Here is a 21,281-nt window from a genome sequence, read left to right on the forward strand (position 1 = left end):
TTAGGGAAAATTTATATTAAAATGTGTCAGAGGTTGTTGCGGCTACTCTAGAGTAATGACTCTGCACCTGCTTGTCTTTAAACAATCTTTATTGGTGCGCTCTATGTACAGTGTAACGTGGTGTCAGGAAACATGTCTTCTCAGTCCGATGCAGAATCCGCGACTGCCCCCCTATGCCCCCTTTTCCAACATAAAAGGCGCGGGACGGACAGTCTCCTCCCTTTCCGTCTTTTCCTTAATTCCGGAACCGGGGGCAAAGGTCTGCGCTCCATGTTTTCCCATTCCCCCCCTGCTCTCCTCCCTCCGTTCCTGGCTGTGGGGCTCATGCTCTCCCAGGCTGTCAGAGCCCCGGTCCCCTCTTCCTATACCCTGCCTTGCCTCTGCCGAGTCTGCGCTCTCATGACTACTAGTCGATGAGCTGCTCCTGATTAGAGGGGGGGGGTTCCCTGTACTCCCTTCCTCTTACAAAATGCTTATGCATTTTCATGAAGACTTTAAAAAAATCACCATCTCATGTGGCAATGTGAAGAACTGAACTTATTAGTAAAATAAGATGAGAGACACCTAAGTCGACTGATTTGCCCTTGCCTATCCACTGCCATCCCTCACAATTTTGTTTACTCTCAGTGCTTTTAACATGTATCCAAAACAGATTGGCTATGTGGTATGAATATAAATATGCTATTTTGCTCCCTTTATGATACCCAGTTGCCTAGGATCATCCATGTGCCTCATTCAGAAGAATTCCCCACATTTTCAAAGACACCATCATGCCACCAAATTTGAGTCTGGCATCATTCATTTGAGTCAACTTAGGATCCAAAATGACAAATTTGAGTCAACATCATTTGAGTCTGTCCAGAAGAGGGCAACCAAAATGGTCAAAGGCCTGGAAACGATGCCTTATGAGGAACGGCTTAGGGAGCTGGGTATGTTTAGCCTGGAGAAGAGAAGGTTAAGGGGTGATATGATAGCCATGTTCAAATATATAAAAGGATGTCATATAGAGGAGGGAGAAAGGTTGTTTTCTGCTGCTCCAGAGAAGCGGACACAGAGCAACGGATTCAAACTACAAGAAAGAAAATTCCACCTAAACATTAGGAAGAACTTCCTGACAGTAAGAGCTGTTCGGCAGTGGAATTTGCTGCCAAGGAGTGTGGTGGAGTCTCCTTCTTTGGAGGTCTTTAAGCAGAGGCTTGACAGCCATCTGTCAGGAATGCTTTGATGGTGTTTCCTGCTTGGCAGGGGGTTGGACTGGATGGCCCTTGTGGTCTCTTCCAACTCTATGATTCTATGATTCTATTATTCATTCCCATTCTGGAATATTCGTATTCATCATATGACCCCCCTTTAACTGGGATCTGCATTGTGACTAATTAAGGTAGGATATAGAAGTAGTAAGCAAGAGGGGGAAATAGCAGCAGAGCAGCAACTGCTCTAGGAAGCACCAAACATGATGGGAGAAAAATGTACGCTCCTTGGGACATGCACCTGTCCGCAATGTGCCATGCACACAGATAATGTTTTTATTTCTGTGGGGTGAGAGGACATGGAGGTTCCATAAACTAGAACAAAAGTACATTTCAACACCTTTGACTTCTAAATAGCTGCTAGCAAAATCAATGTGAACTAGGGCCACCTAAAACAACTGGCGAGTACACAGAAAAAGCTATTCAATCCTTCAAGATAGGAATGCCATGTAATTTATCGCCTTCCCATTGTATCTGTTATGGCACCCCAGTGGTTAACAGGAGCTCTCTTTGTCCAGAGGTTGCCAAGGAAACTGTTCCTGTACTTCAGGAAGCAGGGGGAGCAGTTTCCTGTTTTCAAGAAGGCTCAAGGGCTGTTTTTCTCCAATCAGAAAGCAGATTTGTGAACTGGAAATGGAGAACACAGCTGCTAAGGGCATATTAAGTGGTGTTTCTTTCTTCTTTCTTTGCTCTCTCTCTCTCTCTCTCTCTCTCTCTCTCTCTCTCTCTCTCTCTCTCTCTCTCTCTCTCTTTCTAAACTTTTGTAATAAACAATCACGGCATTTGCAACACCTAAATCAGGAGCCGTATATGGGTTAAACAGTTGTAAAGGGAAGGACATTTTGTGGAAGTCAGTGTCTACAAAACAGCAGCAACACAAGGCAGAGACTAAAAACACAGCTGAACACCATGTGGAAGTGGGATTTTTCTTCTTCTCCATCTTCTGCAGATGTAACTCACACACAAATGTATCACACCCGGGGAAGGCTGACACAAATAGACTTTATCATCTGCAGCTCAACATGACATCGTGGTGGTGTACTGCTTTCCTATGCATTTCTTCTGATTTTCTTTTCACTGAGGCTCTTTTTTCAGTATTGCTCCCTCCTGGTTTTTTTTTTTTAACCAGCGTTTCACAATTTAAAAAGAAATCATTTATCCCCATTAATCACTTCTGTTTTTCCTTTGGACGAAACAAGAGATGGGGTCCTGTTGGTGCTATTTTTTAGACTCTGGAAGCAGCCAGAGAGGCGTGAGTGGAGCATGCACAAAGTGTATTTGCCAATTTGTTGCTGTACTAATAGGTAGTTCCTAAGTCACCTTTAGGCTGCTGAAGTGTTTCTTAACAGCAGTATGGGGTGCAGAGTTTTGTACTCCTTGAAAATCTCAGGTTTCGTCATTAAAAAAAACAACAACCCAACACTCAGGTTTCTAGCCATTATTGGTGCAAAAGCAAGCTTAAAATGGTTTTGGGTTGGATGACCTTTGGGATCCCTTCCAACTCTACAATTCCATAATTCTGTGAAAATGTGATTATTTGCTTAAGAGATTTCTTTCACCATTACTGAATCCGGGGCAGGTTTCACATACCACACAGCAGCTGTGTTTGCTCTCTGAAGTACCTGCTGAAACCTCAAAAATGAGGGGCTGAGTAATTTTTATATGTTTATTTGAGGGCAAGATGGGGCTTCTGTGCCCCATGTACTCCTTGCAAGGCTGCATAAATTATCTAACATAGTAGACATTTAAGAATAAATTATGTAAATTTGGTAATGACTACATGATGCGTACAGGCTACATAATTTGACATTTCTGGTCTGGGTGCATTTTTTTAAAAAAATAAACTAGCTTGGATTAAGCTATTTGGAATATATCCTATAAGCCATCATTTGCAATAGGTGTAGCAAAAATATATGTGGAAATATATGAGGAATTTTCTAGCAAGGATGCTGCAGCTGATCTCAAGCCCTGTGCTTTTTACGTAGCGGCCGCCCAAGTTTTTCATGCTGCCCAAAACTCAGATTGACAGGGCAGTAATGGACTCAAAAGCTTATCCGGGAAGAAATGGGAAATCAGTAAATGAAATATTCAAGATGTTATGTTCTGGTGCCATGTAGCTTCCTTTTGTTCTTCTTTAGAGGCTGGTTTATGTTTTAACTTTGAGCAGCGTTTGATGCAGACGTCCAAAAAGTCTAATCAGCAGTGTGGGAGAGTGTTGTTCAAGAACTGTAGATCTATTTGTAATGAGGAAGACATCATCTTAAACGACTCAATCGGCAAAAGTAAGCACATGTTTCAAAGAAAAGCTATTAATGATGAAGACTGGTGAAGACTTTAGACGTTCATTAAAATGGTAAATGTGTTATGCTGATGTGACAGTGGTTTTATAAAGTGAGCGCTAGTTCTGTTAAATGGAACAGAGCCAAGAAAAACTCTTTTAAACATTTGTTGAATTAAAGCCCAGTAGCAGAGCTACCGTACTGATGTCAATAGGACTGCCAACAGGGCAATCTTATGCATATCTATTCATAAGTAAGCCCTATTGCATTCAGTGAGGTATGCTCCAAAAAACAGCCTAGGATTGCAGCCTCAGAAAGTTAAACATAAATAATTTGTCACAGTTTAATAGGATTTACTTCCATTTTCATGTTACCCAAATCCATAGCTGCCAAGTCTCCCATTTTTCGCAGGAAACCCCCATATTTTAAACCGTTTCCCGCTGGCAGCCCGGATTGGATTGAAAAAAAATCCTGTAAATCCCCTGGATTTCCTACCTGCCTGGGAGTCTCCATTTTGGGTCCTGGCGCCGCCCGATTTCCGGTGCCCAGAAAAGGGTAGCGCAGCACCGGAAGTCGCTTCTACGCATGTCCGGACATGCGTATAAGTGACTTACGGTGCCGCTCCGCCCATGCCTGGGCACCGAAAATCGGGTAGAGCGACACCGGAAGTTGCTTCTACGCATGTCCAGACATGCATAGAAGCTACTTCCGGTGCCGCGCCGCTGCTGATCCCGCATTTTTCAGCGGGAGACTTGGCAACTATGCCCAAATCTCAGTGTAGGTGGCTTTGAAAAAGAGAAAGGTGCCAGTTATTTTAAGTGTATTTTTAAGCGTATAAGGCTATTACTCACTTTAAGAAAGGAACCCACTGTTTTAATATTGATCAATGTAAGAATTTTAGGCTATAACCCTAATCCCATTTACTTGGGAGTAAGCCCCATTATTTTCAAGAGGCTGCACTTCTGACTGTGAGTAGACATGCTTAAGCTTGTGCTTTTAGGACCTAGAATATTCCAGAGTGACAATTTAGATACAGGTTTAAACTATGTAATCGTTGTTTATTTCAAATGAGCAGTCTGGAATCTTGAGTGACTGAGTTGCTTCCTAGAAGCCACTAGCTGCTGCTTCCTTGTGATGAATAATTCTTGCACAAGGTCAGTACTATCCAAGCCTGGCCTTGGGAAGAACTTTATTCTTGGAAGGTGGTATAGATGTATTAAATAAGTAGTGGTTTTTTGTCAGAGTGAGTCATTTCCGAGTTTTTGTGCTGCTGATTTTATACTTATGAGAATTGTTTTAATGCCTTAGTTTATTGCATTTTGCATTGCCTTATTCTGATGTAAACTGCCTGTCACCATTTTGGTGAAGGGTGGTATAGAAATATATGAAATTATATCTGTATGTCTATATTGTCTCATATTATGAAAAGGAAGCTCAAACGTAACAAGTACTGACTCAGACATCAGTACCCATTAAATGCCTGGGTATTTGTTGTTGTTGTTGTTTAGTCATTTAGTCGTGTCCGACTCTTCGTGACCCCATGGGCCAGAGCACGCCAGGCACTCCTGTCTTCCACTGCCTCCTGCAGTTTGGTCAGACTCATATTGGTAGCTTCGAGAACACTGCCCAACCATCTCGTCCTCTGTCGTCCCCTTCTCCTTGTGCCCTCAGTCTTTCCCAACATCAAGAGTCTTTTCCAGGGAGTCTTCTCTTCTCATGAGGTGGCCAAAGTATTGGAGCCTCAGCTTCACGATCTGTCCTTCCAGTGAGCACTCAGGGCTGATTTCCTTCAGAATGGATAGGTTTGATCTTCTTGCAGTCCATGGGACTCTCAAGAGTCTCCTCCAGCACCATAATTCAAAAGCATCAATTCTTCGGTGATCAGCCTTCTTTATGGTCCAGCTCTCACTTCCATACATCACTACTGGGAAAACCATAGCTTGAACTATACGGACCTTTGTAGGCAAGGTGATGTCTCTGCTTTTTAAGATGCTGTCTAGGTTTGTCATTGCTTTTCTCCCAAGAAGCAGGAGTCTTTTAATTTCGTGACTGCTGTCACCATCTGCAGTGATCAAGGAGCCCAAGAAAGTAAAATCTCTCACTGCCTCCATTTCTTCCCCTTCTATTTGCCAGGAGGTGATGGGACCAGTGGCCATGATCTTAGTGACTTTTTAAGTCTGGGGCTTCAAATCAAAATAAAAATCATTGACAGCTTAGGGGGAAATGTTGGCAGAAAGCTGAAATCCACATCTGTTTGGTGTTCAGGGTTCAAACTGGCAGAGCAATCCAGACTCATTTGTGCCTGGCTGGGGTGTGTGCATATGGATGGGGTGAAATGTGCCCTGCCCTGCCCAGCCCTGCCAGCTGCCACTAGACTCTCACCAGTTGTTGCCATCGGAGTGACACCAGCCCCATTCCACCGGTGTGGAGCTTCCCTTCCACTTGCCCAGTGGAAGTGCCACTGGCTGGATCCCCACCAGGCACCAGCAGCGGAGAGGGGTTGAGTCAGCCTAGGAGCCACTGACTCCTGAGCTGGCCTGGCTACCTTCTTCCAGTGGCAGGGGCCCAGTCACCACACCAGCTCCTGCTCTCTGCACTGCGCATCCACCTTCCACCCAAGTCACCATGCGTGGCGGGGCTGCAGATGCAGCACTGCCCCTGCCCCTCTGTTCAGCCTGACAGGTCGGCATTGTGGGTAGGGTTGCCAGACTCAATAGAGGACAGGACTTCTGTCCCTTTAATTGCCCTGCTCTCTTTTGAGCCTGGAAACCTTGAAGAGAAACCAGCAGACCCTTTGCTTGGAAATTAAACAAACGGTCTGCTGGTTTCTCTTTAAGGTTTCCAGACTCAAAAGAGAGCAGGGCAATTAAAGGCACAGAAGTCCTGTCCTCTATTGAGTTTGGCAACCCTTAATTGTGGGACCAGTTAGGATTGCTCTCTTAAGGCTCACAGTGCAATATTGCTGAGGTCTTTGGGGTCTATTCTTTGAGCAGACCCCGATTGCCACAATTCTCGTCTAAGCTTAACCTGGCACTAGCTGGCACACTCACATTTCCCCTGCCCCTTCTTTCCGCTATCCCTTTTCAGCCCATTCCATTATGGAAATTATCAATAGGGACCACTGGATAAAGATCATGATTCAGAGCTGCAAGCTCCCAAGGTTCACACGTCTGTGGTGGCCCTGGGCAAGTGGCTGTCAGGCTGCCAAAGAGCAACCACCATTTCTCAAACAGGGCTGTTAGGAAAAAAAGTCTCCATCCAGTCCTTGCAAACTGAAATTCTATATATAATGATGGGGGAGGGTAGACATTTAAAGCAATGATATACATTCCACACACTGAAAACCAGCAAAACAAAAACGAAACCTTGAGCAGAATTATGAACCGCAACCACATTTCTTTGTCCTGTAGAAAATCATTAGCTACATACCAATATAGCACAAAAGTATTGGGTGCCGTGGACGAAGATAATAAAATTATATTAGAGGAGTATTTTATGCAAGGGATATTACAGTTGTTGGGTTTGGGGGGGGCAGGAAACTTGTTATGATTTTTCTGCCGCCGCCAGCTCTGGTTATGATCATCTTTGCTGTGTGGGATGTCCTTATCCCCAGTCTAGCTGCAGCCAAGTTTCCTTTATTGGACGCCTGCTATAAAGAATAAACCTGGGGATATGAAGAGCCACATTAGTATGTAACAACCTATAAAACCCCCTCTGCTCAGAGTAGGGACAAATTCCCCTTGCATGAATACTTGGAGGGGGGAAATAACAATAAAAGAGAATATGGCTCCTAAATTAATTAAAAAGCACGGACAAATGAAATCTCATAACCAGCCTAATGAAGTGCCTGAACATCAGCAAACTGTCTCAGATAGCGTTGAAAAAGAATGTATGAATGGGTACCCAGTAAATACAGTCTGTGGGCTGCCTCAGATTTTTTACACTATCTGCAGTTTTTCTTTCTCTGCGTTAAGATTTAGAACCTGTCAGCTGCAATTACTTGCAAAATTCTGCGCGACAAACCTTATGAGCATGGCTGTATTTATTTATTTTTACAGTGGGACAAATAGCAGTGTTTGGAAGTTAAGCTCAATTTTAAAAAGAAAGCATTAGAGGAGTTAACTGACCCTTCCCCAGAACCATACCTCCAACCCACCTGTTCAAGGGGGTGAGATATTTCATGTCTATTTCATTCTAAAACAAGTAACAAGCACACTTGTTAACAACTCCTTTTTAAAAAGGGAGTGGAGAATGTGGTCACCCACATTTCATTTAGTTTGGCACTTCTGACGCCGATTTTAAGGGTCAATATGAGGAAGAACTGGAAGCAAGTTTCATGGGAAGTCAAGGTTTTGTCTTGATTAACTCAGAAATCCTTGGGCTTACGCCACAATGCCATGCAATCCTATTCATGTCTAGTCAGAAGCAAGCCCCACTGAGCTCAGGGGCATGTACCTCCAGGTAAGTGTGTGCTGAAATGCAGCCTCAAACAGCTTCCCTTCCCCTCACCCCAAGTCTTGTCCTGATGCCACATGCTTTTTAACCTGAGAGGGTTTTTACACAGAAGTGGCTCGCAGCACTAGCCTTCTGGTAGAAGCAGGAGTGGCAAGGAAGATTTTAAGGATGAACTTACAAAAGGTAAAAATAAGTATGAAGCTATAGCTATAGATAGATATGTGCTTGTGGGAGTATTATTACTAGAGCAGTCAAGTACAACATTTTCCTGTTGCCTAGAATGGATACGCAGGGGAATGTGGCTCCAGACAGGGAGGACTTCCTGTCAGACCAGCCCTGGAGCTTCCTCCCCCTGTGTGTGACCAGGTAGATGGGCGTGACCCTAGCTGACCAGATAAAAGGACTGGCTACGCAACCATATCTCTCTCAGACTCTTGGACTCTTACTCTCTTACTCTTACTTTTGGACTCTCCTGGCTCTTAGCCAGCACATGGCTCAACCTTCACATAGGATGAAGCCTACAAGCAGAAAGTCTGAGGTATAGCTTAGACTTCTTTCCACTGTGACCACAAGGTAAAGCCTGCCTTCAGATTACTGCTGTGAACTGAATGTGAGTAAAACTTTGTTCTTACTTTTAAAGAAGACTGTGCTGTGTTATTCTTATTTTAAGAGGGAAATAAAGGGGAAGCTTACCAGGATCAATCCAGAATGGACAAGCGAACTGGATTGCTTAATTAAAGTAAGGTTACCAGATGTCCCCGTTTCCCAGGGACAGTCCCCAGATTTACAAATCATTCCCCTGACAAAATCTGTCCATTCCGACTGAATTTGGAAAGTGTCCCTGGATTCATTGGAAAAAAAATCTGGTAACCTTAAATTAAAGGTTTATCTAATGAATCATCAACTTGCTTGCAATAAGTTGCAAAGGGAATGTGCTCTGCTGTATACTCACTAGCGTGGATGAGGAGGGATAATAACAAAACAATGTATCCTCTCCTACCTTCCTTGACATTCTTACAATGCTTATATAGGAGGACACCTTTTTTGGATTATGCATGTAACAATGACAATATATATACACACAGGTGGAATATACACACATATTTTAAAAAACGCTGTGAAAATGCTTTTTTAAAAAAACGTTTTGGGAAAAATATATATTGAATTTGCCATAGCTCATCATCACCATCTAGTGTCACATTTATATATTGCACTTTTTGCAGCTGTATAGCTGAGTCCACAGTAAAACATACCCCATGCAGACTTTCACACTAAACACATGGACGTCTACGGAGGAGCCTGTGTGCCTGGAGACATAGGGTTAGGACTTGCTTGCATGCCGCCATCCCAACCTCTGGCTTAAGACCATCCATGTACAGATGAACATCTGAGCAGGGCTACAGTCAAAAGCACATTCTAGTTAATGAAGGTTTTTGCATTCAGATTATCAGTATGGGATATAAGAGGGAGGGAGGGAGGGAGAGCCTTGTGTCATATCCTATCAGGTAATGGCAACAGGAAGACCTGCAGTCAGGTGCCACAAAGGACCACAAAATAAAAACCCTCATTGTTAAATAGGCTTTGGTGGTTTCCATCTGTGAGCTTTAAAAATATAGCATATGGAGTTCAATTATCTGTGTCCCAGCTCTATGTTTTTGCCTTCATCTCCCTGGTTTTCCTCTCTCTCCATAAAAACGCTGTTAATCAGGATTATAATGAAAGCAGCACAATGAATAGTTTTATATGGTCTTTCTTTTTCTTTCTTTTTTGGCCCTGCGCTGTAAATGGGCTGGCGACAAGCATGCTTTCCCCGTATTTTAGAATGAAATAAACATGAAATATTGCCGAGAGAAGCAGGGCTGTGATACGTTTTCACCTTGCCGAAGAATTTTTCCTTATTAGCAATTCTTATCACCTTGTGTGTAATCCGCCAAACACAAATAATCTCCGGGTACATAAAATATTTACAGGACTTCTTTGAACCTCTAACAGCTTTGTGCAAACTCGGTTGTTGTCGGTGGAATTGCGATCAAGGAAAGCAAATCCTCCACCCGTATATTCAGCACCTCAATAAAGCGAGTGGAGAGCCACCTAAGTCCTGGGCCAAACCACCTGCTGTGTGCAGAATGGGCTCTTTTAAGTGATTGTGTTACAGAAGACACATACCTAGCACCATGCGAGCACCCTCACTTGATTCTGCCTTCATGAAAGAAATGAAATAGCACCACCTCTCAAGCTATCAAAAGCTCCATTTCTGAAAGTTAGGTAATAAAATAATATTTCATTTTCCAAAGTGGTTTCATCTCAGCCTGCTCTGGAAATTTAGGCCGAGTTCCAAAGCACACTTATTTTGTTATAGTTGCAGCTCATCTTCCCTCACAATCCTGTAAGGTAGGTATGGTTGAGAGACTGTGCCCAGCCCAACGTCCCCCAGTGAACTTCAAGGTTGGGAGTAGATTTGAGCTTGTGTCTCCCAATACCTAGTCCAACACTCTGGCCACTGCACCACACTGGTTTTTACTGGTATGTAAGGGACGCTGGTGGTGCTGTGGGTTAAACCACAGAGCCTAGGGCTTGCAGATCAGAAGGTAGACAATACGAATCCCCGTGATGGGGTGAGCTCCCGTTGTTTGGTCCCTGCTCCTGCCAGCCTAGCAGTTCAAAAGCATGTTAAAGTGCAAGTAGATAGATAGGTACCGCTCCGTCGGGGAGGTAAACGGTGTTTCCGTGCGCTGCTCTGGTTCGCCAGAAGCGGCTTAGTCATGCTGGCCACATGACCCGGAAGCTGTACACCGGCTCCCTCAGCCAGTAAAGCGAGATGAGCGCCGCAATCCCAGAGTCATCCGCGGCTGGACCTAATGGTCAGGGGTCCCTTTACCTTTACCTTTTAAGCCTCGTTGACATTAATCGGACATAGTTCTAAATTAACATATATAGGTTTGTGGATGTTGAGTTAGAAGGAAGAGCACCCATGTTTGAAGGCTTGTGAACAGATCTTAGGGGAGCAGCACCAGGCTTGCTTTGAATCTGCAAGCGCCAACCACTGCTTCCTGCCCCCTTTACGTCCCTCAAGGATCCATTTACATACCTTGGTGAAGGGGAGGAGGGAACTGGCCGGGGGCACTCCAGTGATGCTGTTAAAGTGTGTTTTGTCATTAGGAATGGGACTGGGATCACCAGTCTAATCATCTCTGTGGGGAAATGATGGTGCTTGGGTCATTTCCTTTGAGATGAAGGCCTGCCAAGAAAAGTCTCGACTTGGACATTCACAAAAATTCAACTCATTTTCCCAACAAAAAGGATCACGTGTGTGATTTTTCTTGGGCCTCAATATGTGCCACTTTACACTTGCTCACACTGAATTGACGATATCCTTTAGGAACTCCTCACAATCCTTTGTTTTAAAGGATTTTTTTGTATTTTTGTTTGTATTTTGTTGGAAGCCGCCCAGAGTGGTTGGGGAAACCCAGCCAGATGGGTGGGGTATAAATTATTTATTTATTTATTTATTTATTTATTATTGAACACATTGAACAATTTGGTATCATCTGCAAACTAGGATACCTCAGTGCCCACACCTACATCATTTATGAGCAAGTTTAAAAGTTGGGAGTCCCTCCACAATCAGTATTAGGACCTCTGCTTTCTGAATGTGCATAGTTCTTCCTCTGAGAGGTATGAGCCAAAGCCTTTGGGAAGTGGCAGCCATGCCATGCCCATTCTGTTAGAATTAGGTCTAAAGTGAGCATCTCTTTCTACTTGTATCCTACTCTTACGGAGTTCCCTAGTTGATTTTCTGCCCAGCATCAGATGCTCCCAAATGACTCAATGGTCCTTATAATAACCTTCTTCTCTTCCTTCCTGCTGTTCTTACTCAAGTGTGGGAAGTTCTCCTTTTCAATCCCCACACCTTTAAAAGGAAACCACTGGTAGCCAAAGGCACCCAAGGTGAAAAGCAAATTTTAAAACTACAAATACAATTCACAAACCCAATAAACATTGTGTGCAACTGGCATTAAAAAAAGAGAAAGAAATGCAAGTCAAAGTTTCATCACTTTCGGATCCTGATCCACACATTCTGGCAGTTTTTTCTGACACCTGCCATTTTTAATGTGTCTGGTGACATGAATGTGCATGGTGTGTTCTCGCTATATCAGCATTTTCATAGCATTTCAATATTTTTGTATTAAAATGTCTTCATACTCACAGCGGACTCATGCACTCACCACAAGTTTATGCAGCCTTAAGACTATAGAAACCATAATACAGGGTTGCTGTGAGCAAAATACAAATGGATGAAAAATGCTTATATAGAGTCTAACTGAAGGAAGCAACTGACACCGCTGAGAAACGGCAATGCAAATGACACTGACCAAAATCTGAATAGGCAACAAACAGGAAATCTGTCACGTAGGGCTAGGAAAATGGAAAACAGCCTGCAAAAAAAGAATATATAGAAATATTTTTTAATAAAGAGTTTCATTTCAACAATGGTGCAGGGACAGGGGTGGGGGAGAAGTACTTTATCACTAATTGCCTTGGAAATGGTATTCAGTAGGTTCCTGTTAGCCTCCCACAACCACATTCCATCTAGTGATCACATTTTATTTTTTTTAAAAAAGGATGTGCTAACAGAAGCATATCCTTTAGGAAATCACATAGACTGTACCCAAGAAATGAGCACTTATTGTGCTAGAACCAGTTGCATGGAAAGGTCCTTATTCGCATGAGCAATTCTTAGACAAATGAAAGCCCCTCCCCCCACTTTGAGGTTTTGTTAAGCATGCATGCAAATTGAGGAAAAGAACAGAAGGAAATGAATGGGGAATCCCAAATCATTATAACTAGAAAACACTCCAAGAGGCTTCCATACTTCTGAAATCTAATGGGTAGCAAGTGGTCTTAAGCCGTTTCCCACAGTCAAATTGGTGACTCCCAATAGCAGTCATGCCCTCAAAGTGTATTGGCATTGGTGCCTTAGGATTCCTGTTCTGTTTACCTTCACTATTGGCATGATTAAGCCCATTTTAAGATGGGGAACTGAGGCTGGACATTAGTGGTTTGCCCCCATGAGTGAACGGCTGATCAATAATGGTGCCCTGCCCACTATTGGCCTCTCACTGAGAGGATGTGTATGCTCCCAGTACATTCCCACACCAAGTGATGGAGCTGACCTTTAAAGCCCTAAACAGCTTTGGCCATGAATACCTGAAGGAGCGTCTCCACCTCCATCATTCAGCCCGGACACTGAGATCCAGCGGCGAGGGCCTTCTGGCAGTTCCTTCCCTGTGAGAAGTGAAGTTACAGGGAACCAGGCAGAGAGCCTTCTCGGTAGTGGCGCCTGTCCTGTGGAACGCCCTCCCATCAGATGTCAAGGAGATGAATAACTATATAACCTTTAGAAGACATCTGAAGGCAGCCCTGTACTGTGATTCCTGTACAGTGGTACCTCGGTTTACAAACACAATTGGTTCCGGAAGTCTGTACTTAACCTGAAGCGTACTTAACCTGAAGCGAACTTTCCCATTGAAAGTAATGGAAAGTGGATTAATCCGTTCCAGACGGGTCCACGGAGTACTCAACCTGAAGCGTACTTAACCCGAGGTATGAGTGTACTTGGTTCCGGAAGTCGTACTTAACCTGAAGCGTACTTAACCTGAAGCGAACTTTCCCATTGAAAGTAATGGAAAGTGGATTAATCCGTTCCAGAGGGGTCCGCGGAGTACTTAAACTGAAAATACTCAAACCGAGGCGTACTTAAACCGAGGTATGACTGTACTGTAGAAGGCTAGACCCGTTGGGTCCCTTCCAACTTGACAGTTCTGATCATAGCTGCCAAGTTTTCCCTTTTCTCTCGAGGAAGCCTATTCAGCATAAGGGAATTTCTCTTTTAAAAAGGGAGAACTTGGCAGCTATGGTTCTGATTCTATGAGTGCTCAGCAAGCCAACAGCCCTCTCCTTCGAAACAAATCAGGATGGATAGTCAATAAACCGGGAGTCTGGAAGCGCCCTTAGCCTCCGGCAAAATTTCTCCAAAATTTCTGTGAAATGGGCAGGAGCCAGATTGACAGTCGGGATCTGTCAATGAGGCTGGATGGTGATGGGGGGAGGAGGAAATTATGTCATCCTCGGAAACAACAGGAGTGCGCGAAACGGGTGGGGGTGGCGACGGCCCCAAAGCGCGCTTTAAAACGCTTCGCTCGCCCTTCCCGGGGCTGATGGGGCGCAGGGAACAGCTCCTCTCTAAGAGAGCCGCTTCACTTTGCTCACTTGTTTCCAGTCCTCCTCTCCTCACCCCGCCCCGGGAGCTGTGGCAGGAGAGATCGGCTTCCAGGTAAATCCCGCTGTCTTCCCTCCTCTTCCCAACGGAGATGCTCTCCTCTGGAGTAGAGGGCGGCTGCCCTTGCCCTTCCCACTTCCACCAGCGCAAAAGCACCTCCGGCTTATGTCCCTGGGTCTGCGCCTCCTATTAAGGGATGCGGTTGGGGGACAATTCAGACGACTGCCACGTCCCTTCGGCTTTTTACACTTCGGTTGTAGGCTGCGATCCTAGAGGCGCTTAAGGCTTTAATCCTGTACATATTGCCCCAGGAGGCAATAGTTCACTGAAATAAGGAACTGACCTTATGGGCAGCTGCCCGGGAGTAAGTGAAATCAGTAGGGTTTACTTCAGAGTAGGCGTGTTAGGCTTGAGCCTGGTGACTTTCGGTGTTGACGAGGACAGGATCGGGATCATTGCAGGCGGCTTGTTTTAAAGGAGCGCGTCTGTAAAAAGAAAAGGAGCAAACGCGTTCACACGAGATTGCGCGTCTTTGGGTGAGGAAATCGAAGAACTGGATGGAATGCGGCTCCTAGGAGTCACACAGAGACCCGATGAGAGCAGCTTAGTTGGCTTCGGGACAGCGGTTGAGGAGCCTACAAGCCACGGTGGCGGAACGGGGCGCATCTAGAACAGGGCGTTTGAGGATCGCAGCACAGCGCGCTTCTAGGATTGCAAAGGCGAGCCGCAATGTTCCTGAGTGGGCTTGGGGATTTCACGGCCGCGACTTTGGGGGATTATTGGAAATCCTGCAAAAATGTTCTTCCGCCAAGTACTATGTGCTAAAACTGGTCAGTACGAGTGTATGTGAAAATGTGTGTCAGCGCAGAGGGTGACATCAGAGATCGCTCCTCAGGTTTTTTTTTGGGGGGGCGAGGTGAATAAAAAGATGAAAATATATTAGTGTGCCTATGCACCTACATATTCCTACACAGGGTTCTTTGTCAGATGATCACGAATGTCTTGTCTAATCTGAAGACGGAGTTGCTGCCAGTAACCAATAATCACCCCTAGTTTCCCTCCTCCCAAATATTGCTTCCTTAGCAATAGTAATCGACAATCCTGTCGCGGGGAGTTCCGCGGAGCAACCCGAGACAGTCGCCCGGACTGGGAACGCGCACAATTCCTCTCCGCTTGCTTTGAACCTGCCCAGCGTCTGTTTAGCAGTGGGACGGCGGCGGCAGTGTCGTTTCCTCCTATTCTCTCCCTCTCCGCGTGGTTAAAAAAAAAAATCAAAAAATCTCCGCGGTCTCTTTAAATCTCCGCTTGTTTTGGCACCCGCACTCTTCTCCCCCCGCCCGCCGCCGCCTCTGTTTCTTTGCTGCCTTTCAATCCCTGCGTGAGCAAAAGGGCTTCCTCTGCAGGGAAGGAAGGGAAATGCCTGCCGGCCGGAGCAGCAGCGACAGCAGGGGGAGACCAGCAAGAGCAGCAGCAGCGGCAGCAGCCCTGGGCATCGCACGGCGCGCAGCGACCAAGGACCTTCCACTTGCAGCGAGCTGAGAGCGGCGATGGGGCAGGGCCACGACGGCTCCCCGAGGCACTGATACCCCCCACACCCAACCCCAGTCCAAGAGGCTCCGTCCGGACACTTTTGGAGACAGAGGGAGAGAGATTTCTGCTGTTGCGACTCGCGTCTCTTCCTCTCCCCCACATCCCCTCCCGTCGCTTGCAACTTGGCTGGAGAGATCTCCTCCCCCGCCCCCTTTTCCCAGTCCCTCCATGCCCCGACCTGAACTTTAGCAGCCCGGGGGCTCCGGCTTAGGGAGCAACCCTCCCTGAGCGCCTGCCAGGCGGAGAACATGATTTGAAGCCGGGGAGGCGGCCAAGAGGGACGCAGCGAGCCGAGCGCTTTGGCGGAGACTCCAGAAGATGAGCCACGCAGGTAAGGACTTGGAGCGCGACCCGGAGAGGAGAAGGGGCTCCCAAGGGCGACCCCCCGGCTCCCAAGGGCGACTTCCTGGGCGGGCGCGAGTCGAGGAGCCCGGGCGAATCTCTGGTGGGAAAAGCCGGGGATCGGGGGACTCCCTTCTAAAACAGACGTGCTGAGGGACAGGGATTCCTCAAGCAGAGTTTGCCTCTTTCTCATTCCTGCGGGAGGCGTTTACTCTTCCTCTCCCACCCCCACCCCCGCCAGGGTTATATGCGATCGATCGATCCATCCCGCTACACGGTTTGGTAATCGATCCCAGTCCGTCCGTCGTTGCTTTCGCAGAATCAAGAGAGGGGAGGGTCGGCGAGAGCGGAGCTGACTCTCTTGCCCTGGCGAGGAAGGACCCGCTTCCCCTCTCCGCCCGGGCGCGCACACAAGAGCGGGAAGCGGAGCCTCGCCAGGTCCCCTCGAGTCCTCCGCGCCCGAAGTGTCCTCTTCTTAACGACCTGCTAATTTTATGCAGCCGAGAGTTTGTCGTCCTCTGGGGACTTTCCCCTTCCCAGCCCGGGATGGACAGACACGCACCAGGCGTTTAGAGCACGTCCAGCTCCCCAACCCAAATATTTTTTTGGAATTGATGTTTGCTAAGGGTGCTGGGAATTATAGCTCTGTGAAGGGAGCAACTAAAGTTCCCAGGATTCGTGTGTGTGTAGAGGGTGTGTGTGCCTGACCATCTTCCCAAGCTGACCCGCCAGAGGGATGAGATGGGCTCCCCGAGCTCCGCCTCTGACCCGAAGGACCGGCTGTGCCAACTTTCCCCCCTATTTTCTCTTCCTCTCCCGGTTGAACGGATCTCTCCGCGGCTGGCACAGCCCTGCCGGTCCGGCGAGGAGCCAGCGGCTTTGGAGGACCCGGGTGACACACAGTGCGCTGTTTGTTATGCTGAGGCTGTCTCGCTGCAGTTTGTGTATGTGTGTGTTGCAGTGCGCCCTGGGAGCGCATTCGCGGCGGAGGTTAATTGGGGAGTGGGGTGGCGCTTCCTTTGCTCTCGCCGGCCTTGGGCAGCCAAGGGCGGGCTCCGCAGAGCGAAAGAGGCTTAATCGGCGCGGGAGGAAGGCAGGCAGGCAAAAGGTTAAAACTGTCCGTGTGAACGGATTTCCCCAATGCGCGGGAACGAGGAGCAAGCTGATACCGTAGCAAGCTCTTGCACTCAAGTCCTCTTTGCAAGCTGGTCGCTGCGAGAAACAGGATGTTGGGATTCCTGGGCCTTTGGTCTGATCCAGCAGGGGCTCTTCTTATGTGGCCTTCCAGGTGTTGATGGTCTCCCTTGGTAGTCTCAGGGTTGTGGGTTCAAGTCCCGTGTTGGGCCAAAGATTGCTGCATTGCAGGGGGTTGGACTGGATGACTCTTGTGGTCCCTTCCAACTCTACAATTGATTCTATAATAAATAAAGGAATTCGCTGACTTGGTGTTGATGGGGGGTGGACTCCCCACAACATTTGGAGGGCCAAAGTGCCATATTGCAATAGCCAGGATTCAAAGATCAATTGCCTCTTATTATTTCTCTGGTTTTCATCGCTTTACCCATCCTGACTTGGGCCCTTTCCAGCTCAGAGGGCAACAGTATAATTACTGCAATACCTGCACCATTTGCTGCTTCTATGATATGTAGGAAGCTGCTTTGTACCGAGTCAGACCTAGCTCTGTATTGCCTACTCTGACTGGCAGCGGCTCTCCAGGGTCACAGGCAGGGAGCTTTTCCCAGCCCTGCCTGGGGATGCCGGGAATTGAACCTGGGACTGTGAAAGACCTGCACGAACCAAAGAGAATGCATAAACCATGGAGTCTGTATGTGAAGCAGATGTTCTACCACTGAGCAACATGGTACTTCCCATAAGGTCCTTCCTTAAGTTATGATTGCAGGTCTTCCTTGCCCCCCCCCAGTGCTTTTCTGTGTGGCATCTGATAGATTGATGATTACACATCCCTGAGGAAATGTCCAATGAACTGCCAGTGGGGGGGGGGCGCGGCGGCGGGGAAAGGCAGCGCTTCCATAGGATTCATACCGCAGGGATTCCCCCCAGCAGTGCTGCTCATAAGACTGAGTTATGAAGTCATTGCAGCTATTTCAATCATCGGTGTGAAAGCGGAACAAAAATGATAGCTCTAGGATTTTGAGCAAAAGACCTTTATCCTCCAGAGTAGAAATAATTGGCTAGAGAGGCTTTCCTTGAAGACAGTGTCCTCCAAGAACCTCTTAACCTTTGCCATAATTGGTGGTGTTTGTGCGTGTATGTTCCGCAAGGTGAGATCCAGGAAAGGAGACTGTATAATAGGCCTATGTTCAGGGGGGGGGGAAACTGCAGCATACTGTACAGACAAAGAGAAAAAAGTAATATCTGAAATATTAAGATCAACTTAGTAACTGACGGAATTGCTCCTTGTGATAGCTATTGCTATTATTATTATTTTTAAAAAAACATGTTCTGGCTGCTCTCAAAGCAGGGATGGGAAACATGTGGACTCTGGTGGACTACAACTCCCATCATCTCTGACTGCTGGCCTTGCTAGCTCATCCCTGTCTTTAGTTGTTCCTGCTTTTGTATTGGGGGAGTGGGAGATGCTCTCAATTGCCGCACTTTTGTGGGTGCTTGCTTTGGTTTATGCAAGATATAAAAGGGAAGGGCAGAGCTCAGTGACAGAAGGTTTGTGTGCAGAAGTCCTGGGCTCAGTCCACAGCATCTCCAGGTAAGACAGAGCCTGGAGAGCTGCTGTCAGTCAGTGTGGGAAATACTGGGCTAGATGGACCAATCATCTGACTCAGTATAAGGCAGCTTCCTATGTTCCTACGTACAGCATATGCAAAGCCATTGTCCTTTATGGCTTGAAATGGGAAGAGCTTTTGGGCACAGTTCCTTCTCTTTCCTTGAAGCTTATATCATGGGCTCAGATACTTTCTCTTTAAACTTGCATCCTCCCTCCCATTCTCCAAACTGTCCTGCCACTTTTGCTTGACTTTGATTCAGTCTCCAAATAGTCAACACTTAAAAAAAATAAAAATAAAATGCTTCATTGTGCTCTGAAGGAAATGGATCGAAATTCGCCTTGCCCTCTCTGCAATGTTTTGAATGACAACCTTTGGGGAATGACTGAATGCAAACAAAGGCTGGAGTAGATGACCTTCAGATATGTGACAGGTGTTGAATTCTAAAGCTTGATGATTTTAAGAATAGAGTTTTACAGCAGGGGCGGGCATACTTCTGGCTTGCAAGATCTCGTTTGTTTTTCGGTAGAACAACAATGTTTTAGCTAGATCACGCCCATAGTAGACACATATTCTCAGATATCTGTCCATCTCATGAACAGCTGACCAGTGTGATTGTTAAGCAACTTACTAGGATTATCTGGGCAGGGTCCCAGCAGGGAACCACATGGGCTTGTGTGTTTGTGTGTGATAAAAAGAGAGAGAGAGGGAGGGAGGGAGGGAAGGAAGGCTTCTAAGTAGATGCGCCTAGCTGGATAGAGGTAATTGAAGTTTGGGCACTCAGATTTGAGTCAACCTCTGTCACTTCCTACACCCTGGTCCAGGTCCAGGCCCTATCCTCTCATGCCATTGTCTGTCTGCCAGATATTACTTTACTGAATTACATTAATGGGTGATAACAAAACTTATATGGTAAAAATTCTGACCTATTGATTGGGCATCCCAGTAGCTCTGGGTTATTGGTTTCATCTGGTGAGGTGGAAGGGGAGTAATTTGAATCATTACATTGTAGTTCATTTTATCTCTGCAAAGTGACTTCCTGCTCTGACATTCCTGCCCAAATTCCCCATAAAATTTTACAGTAAAGCTCTCTCTCTCTCTCTCTCTCTCTCTGCTTGGCCAAGTCTTTCAAATGAGCATTTAGGAACAAAGCAGAAGATTAAATAAACTCGAGATTGACCAAAGGATCTTTGACATGAGCAGGGCACTCTCTATTTTTTAAAAAGTGAAGAAATGAAATAGGCAGAAGAACCATTGATTGCATGTAAGAAAGGAGGGGAAAGGAAAGAGAGAGGGGGAACAAATTTGTATCCACCCACCTACCCATCCATTCTTATGTCCCAACGTTATCCATTTGCTAAACTAAACTAGGATTCACAATTGTGCAGGAGCTCCTGCAGTATATCTTGGACTTGAGAACTGTCATTAGAATACAGTGGTGCCTCGGGTTAAGAACTTAATTCGTTCTGGAGGTCCGTTCTTAACCTGAAACTGTTCTTAACCCGAGGTACCACTTTAGTTAATGGGGCCTCCCGCTGCCGCTGCCGCTGCCCGATTTCTCTTCTCATCCTGAAACAAAGTTCTTAACCCGAGGTACTATTTCTGAGTTAGCAGAGTCTGTAACCTGAAACGCCTGTAACCTGAGGTACCACTGTACACTGTTAAGAACCCACCTACTCTCAGCAACCAGAAACATCATAGCCAGACACTGGAGAAGACCTGTCAGGAGTAAGCATGGACCAATGGTATCAAATAGTATGGGAAACAGCCTTATTAGAAAAACTAACCAATAAACTGAAACTGACACAGGGACAAGAAGAAGAAGAAGAAGAAGAAGAAGAAGAAGAAGAAGAAGAAGAAGAAGAAGAAGAAGAAGAAGAAGAAGAAGAAGAAGAAGAAGAAGAAGAAGAAGAAGAAGAGGAGGAGGAGGAGGAGGAGGAGGAGGAGGAGGAGGAGGAGGAGGAGGAGGAGGAGGAGGAGGAGGAGGAGGAGGAGTTTGGATTTGATAGCCCGCTTTATCACTACCCGAAGGAGTCTCAAAGCGGCTAACAATCTCCTTTCCCTTCCTCCCCCACAACAAACACTCTGTGAGGTGGGTGGGGCTGAGAGACTTCAGAGAAGTGTGACTAGCCCAAGGTCACCCAGCAGCTGCATGTGGAGGAGCGGAGACACGAACCCGGTTCACCAGATTACGAGTCCACTGCTCTTAACCACTACACCACACTGGCTCCTTCACCCCGGTTTGGTTCTCCTTTATCACATACACAGCCCAACAAGAATCCCCTGACAGCATACGAATCAATCTGGCTTCCCTGGATGCTTCCCTGCAGGGGTCACCAAAACA

The 21,281-nt window shown here is 46.4% G+C and overlaps 1 protein-coding gene across 4 annotated transcripts in view; it reads left to right on the top strand.

The window, feature by feature from the left end:
* Positions 1-14,186: 14,186 nt before the first annotated feature.
* The window catches only part of FGD5 (FYVE, RhoGEF and PH domain containing 5), a 150,380-nt gene continuing 143,285 nt past the window's right edge, over positions 14,187-21,281 (top strand). For 3 of the 4 annotated variants that reach the window (XM_088663290.1, XM_035106522.3, XM_088663293.1), the window contains exon 1: positions 15,602-16,185. In XM_088663290.1, coding sequence (XP_088519416.1) covers positions 16,173-16,185 — 13 coding nt within the window. In that variant the 5' untranslated portion in view covers positions 15,602-16,172. Of the gene's footprint in view, positions 14,319-15,601; positions 16,186-21,281 lie in introns of those variants that run through there. The other variant, XM_035106525.3, reaches the window with a different exon arrangement.

Source organism: Zootoca vivipara, chromosome 2 (assembly GCF_965207765.1).
Source record: "Zootoca vivipara chromosome 2, rZooViv2.hap1.1, whole genome shotgun sequence".
NCBI classification, from domain to species: domain Eukaryota; kingdom Metazoa; phylum Chordata; class Lepidosauria; order Squamata; family Lacertidae; genus Zootoca; species Zootoca vivipara.